Source organism: Tamandua tetradactyla, chromosome 1 (genome assembly GCF_023851605.1).
Source record: "Tamandua tetradactyla isolate mTamTet1 chromosome 1, mTamTet1.pri, whole genome shotgun sequence".
Classification (NCBI taxonomy): Eukaryota; Metazoa; Chordata; class Mammalia; order Pilosa; family Myrmecophagidae; genus Tamandua; species Tamandua tetradactyla.
In genome coordinates this window covers 171,553,070-171,559,069 of record NC_135327.1, presented here as the reverse complement: position 1 = coordinate 171,559,069, position 6,000 = coordinate 171,553,070, and the positions used below count along the sequence as shown (strand labels likewise).

Below are 6,000 nucleotides of genomic sequence, written 5' to 3'. Positions count from 1 at the left end.
AGTATGTGAGAAGCGGCTCATTACCCTAAAACACGTGAAAGTAATAATGTTGCCATTATTTACTATTATCGTTTATGAGGAGGAACACGACACTGGCAGTTGAGCGATTAGATGTGTGGAGAGTTGGGGGAGGGGACAGAGGGCCGTGAGACGGCAGGAGAAAGAGGGACTACAACTCCCAGAACCCCCCAGGAAAGTTCACGCTACGGCTGCGGCGCCCCACCCCTTTCGCCGACCGGGCCCGCCCCTCCGATGACGTCACAGAGGTGACGTCACGGCGCCCTGAGCGAGGCTGGGGTAGAGAGGCCGACTAAGCTGGTGTCGTCCGCTTGTCGTGGAGGCTGCTTGGGAGCCGGCGAGAGGGTGAGCAGGCGAGTGAGCTAGAGCAGGCAGGAGGGAGTGTCGCGCGGCGCAGCGTATCGCCGGGGCCGGGCCGCGGCGGAACCCACAGCCGGAGAGGGGCAGCCCGATCCGGGCGCCGCGGGGTCCCCACCCCCACCCGGCCGGACAGTGCCCGGTGTTCCCCGGTGCGGGGGGCGGCGGCAGCGGCGGACCGGACCGACCAGGACCGCGGGGGGTGTTGCCACCTCCACCGAGGAGCCGGCGCGGCCGCGGGCTCCTCACAGCCGGGGCCCGAGGCCCGTGACAGACGGGCCGAGCAGGAAAGGGAGGCGGCGGCGCAGGCGACGGGGAGGCAGCGGCGACACCATGTCATCCCCCAGTCCGGGCAAGAGGCGGATGGACACGGACGTGGTCAAGCTGTATCCTTCGTAGAGGGGGAATTCGGGCTGTGCGTGTGTGTGTGTGTGTGTGTGTGTGTGTGTGTGTGTGTGTGTATGTTGGGGGGCGGCGTGGGGATGCCTAGGGCAGCCCAAACCCCAGGTAGGGGCTCTGGGGTACTCCAGGCCACGGTCCGAGACTTCCCTCTCTCCCCCCCAGCACTTACGGCGGCTCCTCGGCACCTCCCAGGAGTCGAGAGCCTTTTCAACTCCCCCTTTATTTGCAGAAACTCGAGATATGCGTTGTTCCAGGCTCTTTTTGCTCCCCCAGTGCCTAGGACTTTCCTCCATGACGTTTAGATTCCCAAGACGGCCCTTTTTTGCAGGACCAGCCATCTCACTCGGTTTCCCACCACCGAGCCTACCTTCAGGGTCTCTCTTCTGTTTTCTCCCTCTGGATATAGGGACGTAATGTGGAAAGCCTGCCTTTCTTTCTTGACATGCCACCATTCCCTCCACTCACAATGCTCCTTGAACTGGGATAACTCAGGTGACCTCCTTTATCCCTAATGCTTTTCTATATTAGGAAGAGAGTCTGCTCCATGCCCTCTCTTCTAATAAAGAACCTTGTGTATTTTAAGACAGAGACCCTAATTAGCTTTCTGGTCCCCAGGGGAACCCCACTGTTTTCCTTTCCACGGACAAAGCCTATCCCACCCATAGTTTTTTGTGCTGAGGACCCCCAGGCCCTCCAGCAAGCCACCCTCCATATTGTGCTTTGACAGCTGGGGGAAAGGAGAGAAAGAGGAGCACCTTGACAAAATAGCCCCTGTGCTATCCACTTAAGCACATTCCATCTCCGAGGTTAAGTTTCTTGGGAAATAATTGCCCTGGGCTTGCCGAGTGACACCCTTTATTTGGTATTCCCCAGCCCCAACTTCATACGCTCTGGAGGTAGCAGGAAAGCTATAAACTGATGAGTCCTTCAGGCAGTGGTTTTGGTTGGAGTCGAGACTGATTATTTCATGACCAGCTAGGGAGATTCGTGAAGGTTCCTGTGACAAATCGAGGAATTTTTTGAGGGGTAATTTAGAGGGTGAGGGAGGGGGAGGAAATGAGCCTAGTGTCCCGAACAACTAATCCCGGGGTGTGTAGGGGGACGGTGGGGTGGTGGAGAAGGGTAATGGAGGTAGTGTGTGAAACACAGTTAAAAAGTCCTATCTCCTGCTTCTCTTTCTCCCTCACTCGCATCCTCCACCATTTCCCCCTGTTGCAGGGTTTTGTTTATATAACTTAAGTTGTTTGGCTAGATTCTTCAGGTGAAATCCTTCTTTCTTTTTATGTTGCTGTTTTTGATTGGGTGTTTTACCTTGTCATAGATGGATGATTTTTGCCAAATAGTTATGAAAATTGCTTAAGTTTTTAAAAAGTAGTTTTTTGCATTTCGTTTGAAAGTGGGGGATGGGAGGGAAGTTGCTGGGCAAGTGATTTTTTTTTTTCCATAATCTTTTCAGGAATAAGGTGTTTTTCTCCTCACTCTTGACTAGAAATTAGCAACAGTAGATAAACTTTTAAGTTTAGAGTTAGGAGTTTAGAATTTTGGGGGATGAAAGTGGGGATTAGAAAGAGGAGCAAATAAAGTATATATTACACGCAACATATATGTTTAAGCATAAGTTAATCAAGTCTTTATGAGCTGTTTGTGACTGTGATTGAGTTTTGTAAATGTGTGAGTGATATTAGTAATGTTGGCTTTACATAAGGTAAGAAAACTTGTAACTACGTTAGTGTGTAAATGAATGCACACAAAGCAGTTTCGGGTTTTATTTTTGTTTAGAAACACGGAAATGACATGGTGGTAGAATCCGAGTTATTTTAATCTTGATTTGAGAGTTACTGTCACACCTAATACAAATTTCTACTTAGTGTTTAATTAGAGTGGGGGTGCAGGAGAGAATTCCAGCTGTTTTTGATCAATGTAAGAGTCTCAAATTATGTTCATTTATATTTTTAAAAGATTAAGAATAAAGGGTGAGGCCTAACTTGACCTGATGCCTTTTCAATACAGTGTCTTTTGTTCATTTAGTAGTTGTGGCATCTAGAATGATTACCGCATTTAGGAGTCCGGGTTGGGGGTGGGGGGGTGCTGTAGAGGGAAAGGAAAACAGACAAAGAACAGCAGGGTGTCTTTTTTTTTTTCCGTCCTTTTTTCCTAAGTGGCTTATTTCATAGCTTATTTTTAGTAGAAGATGGAAGAAAGGCAAAGATGCATTGCCTTTCTGTTCTTTCCCCACCTTTCTTCTTTCTGACAAAAGAAAGCAGAGCAGCTTTAAAATCATAGATCTCTGAGATAGGAAGATAACAATCTCTGGATTTAAAAGCCAGAGGTTATCTTTGTTTTATGTTTTTTTTCCTGGTCTAATGCAGTTTGGAAGTTAAAATTTTCATATGTCCTTTTGTGTATGTATATGTGTTGTGGGAGTGAAATATTTTGTGGCCTCCTTTCTCGGTTGAATTCACGTCAGTAGGCCCAAGTGGAACTAACAATTTTTGAGTAACGTATATTTAGCAATATAATTAAGGAAGAAAATCTCCGATCCACTTCTTAATGACTAAAATTGTGGGAAAAACCTGGGGTTGGGGGCGGTGAAAAATGAAAGATGGTGGAAAGGAAGTAGAAAGAAAAGGTCTGAAGGAATGTACTTGCTTCTTGTCCCTCAGTGCCCCTTGGTGATTTCTTTGGTGTGGAGGCTTATAGCCAGTTTCCTTGCAATCTCCTGTTTCAGCCCATTTTAGGATGTCTCCTGTGGGTAATTATGCCACCACGATTTACAGCCTGGCAGGGAACCTATATAGTACTAAAGTAACAGTGTGGGGGTGGGGAGAGAAGAGGATGTATAACTAATTTGGCTGCTGGCTTCCACTACTTCGCTGGGTTCTTTGGAGACACTGTCTTTGGTTGTTGTTTAGAGTCGTGATATTTCTTTTGTCACGGGTTGGTAGGAGGAGAGCTGACTTCCAAGTTATGCAGAGTGTTTTGCACCGATGCACTTAATAATCTGCTGAGCGATTATGTTCAGAAACTCTGACTCATTCATTGTTTCTCTTCTGATCCTTTTGCTAAGGGTTGTGCAAACCTCCCCAGGAGCCTAGAAACTGATTTAAATGACTTTTGGGCCCTGTAGGAATGTGTTCCAATAGAAAAACTTGGGGTAACCTGAAATCCTGTGGAATAGTTTTGAATAGCATGGCTGTTTGTTTGCGCAGTCAGGTAGATTAGTGATATTGTGCTACTCCCAGCCTGGCAACTTTTGAGGTTTCCATCTCGAACCCGAATGATTATTTAGATTGTCTGGAACTGGGACTCCAGTGACCTTAAAGAGTGATTTGCCCTAAAGGAATATCGATTTAAATTCTCCCTGGTGGAGGAACAAACAGCTAAGGTTGCACGGGTTTCCTTATAGGTGGAAGTTACTTGTCTCACCCTGTTGCATAGCCCTGGTGATCCTTTTATCTGTGAACCAGTGGCCCCTGCTAAAGGCTGGAGCTACTTGTTTTGGAAAAGCATTTGCAGGCAAAAGGCCGCAGGCACAGCTCCTCACAGCTCATTGGCTACTCTGTTACTACCCGGAAACAGAGGAGGGGTGGAGCTACCAAACAGCTGATGGAGTGTGTGACAAGAGTATGTTTATATACAAAAAATGTGGGGGCTGGGGAGGCCTTCTGATGGTGTTACAGAATCTTGTGTATTTTCAAGGGGATAAAAAAAGGAGAGGAAAACCTGACTAACTTAAGAATACACGAATGTTCAGAAAATTAAGGCTAAATCAGAACAGTGAATCTGATAATAGTGGGGACTCGGCATTGAAGTGAGATTTTGTAATTTATTTTATAATACCAAGAGTTTTTAAAGATTCTCTTTTTCAGAAAAGGTGCATTGACTTAAAACAGAATGTCACTTTAAGGGTATTTAACTGACTCATGCAGGATTGCAAAAGTATGATAAAAATTTAAGCTACTACAGCTTTGAAAGTAGTCAGAAAGGGGCAGTGTCTTATATTAAATTCATTAACAGCATTACTGAACTTTATAGTCTTTTGTTTCTTTAGGGTTTCAGAAGCTTTCTATAACAAGTTCACCTCCTCAGTCATTTTGAGTACAGGCCTTGTGCCAGGCATGGTGCTAGGTGGGGCAGGGAGAAGAGGGATGGTTAGTGAAAAATTCAGTGTGGGTGGTCATGATGCTTATGTAATTAGTTAAAAAATTTTTTTTTTTTGGTAATTGTTAAGAACAGGCTATGTATATGCCAGGTCAGCACTGTATAGATCAGCTTGCTTTTTAACAACGTGTATTTACTTTCAGGATTGACTTTTCAAGAAATGAAAAGTTTTAGAAAAGTACATTTTAAGTGATGAGTTGTATAGGATCCATGTTCCTGTTAGTTATTTAAAAGTTATGTAAAAACTGAAACAAAACAAACATTAAAATGTGTAGCCAGTTGTCTTTGTCTTCAGCTTTGGTATTTTGCTGTTAATCAGTAATTAATCTATTCTTAAATTAGTAGTATTTGTTACTCTTTAATTTGTGCTCAAAGTGTCGATAATTCTGTAATCTTTTAACCAGTTCCAGTGTCAGCTAGGAACCTGTAGTTTATCTTTTATTTCCTGGGGCTTCTGTTTTAGTGAGATGTTGGGATTGAAGTTGGGAGAGTTTTAAGTCTTCAAGCTAAAATTGAAAGATTTGACAACTCCCAGGTTCTGAATTTGTCTTTCCAGCCTAGATTTTGGTGACAAATATAACATACTGGTGCTTATCTTGGTTAAGCAGGAACCTACATGACTAAGCATTCATAGTTTCAGAATATCTGATTCCTGCAGAGCAATTCTAGTAAATTACACTCAAACCTAAAAATTCAGGTTTAGGAAAAATGATCTTTTGCAGATATGACCCATAAAAATACCTTACCTGCTTGTGTGTGTGTGTGTGTTAGAACAACCTAGAATCGCTTCTCAACCTTTTGACTAAGATCAAGTATAGAACAACCTAGAATTATTTTGCTTACTTATTTAATTTAGTATATTCGTCAATCAAAAGATTTGATGTTTCCAAGAATCGTTGCTTTTTTAGGCATGCATTTTAGACCTGCAAAAATGCTAATAGCTTTTTTTTTTGGGGGGGGGGTGCATGGTCTGGGAATTGAACGTGGGTCTCCCGCATGGAAGGCGAGCATTCTATCACTGAACCACCCTTGCACCCATAGCTTTTTAACTATAGACCCATA

The 6,000-nt window shown here is 44.4% G+C and overlaps 1 protein-coding gene across 5 annotated transcripts in view; it reads left to right on the top strand.

The window, feature by feature from the left end:
- The first annotated feature begins 247 nt into the window (after positions 1 to 247).
- Positions 248 to 6,000, top strand: part of UBE2H (ubiquitin conjugating enzyme E2 H) — a 152,075-nt gene continuing 146,322 nt past the window's right edge. Inside the window, exon 1 of one of the 5 annotated variants that reach the window (XM_077130488.1) lies at positions 248 to 363. Coding sequence is in view for 1 of the 5 variants with exons in the window: in XM_077130442.1 (XP_076986557.1) it covers positions 709 to 761 (53 nt within the window). In the remaining 4 variants the exon portion in view is untranslated. Of the gene's footprint in view, positions 762 to 6,000 lie in introns of all 5 variants that reach the window. The other 4 variants (XM_077130442.1, XM_077130515.1, XM_077130469.1 and 1 more) reach the window with 4 other exon arrangements.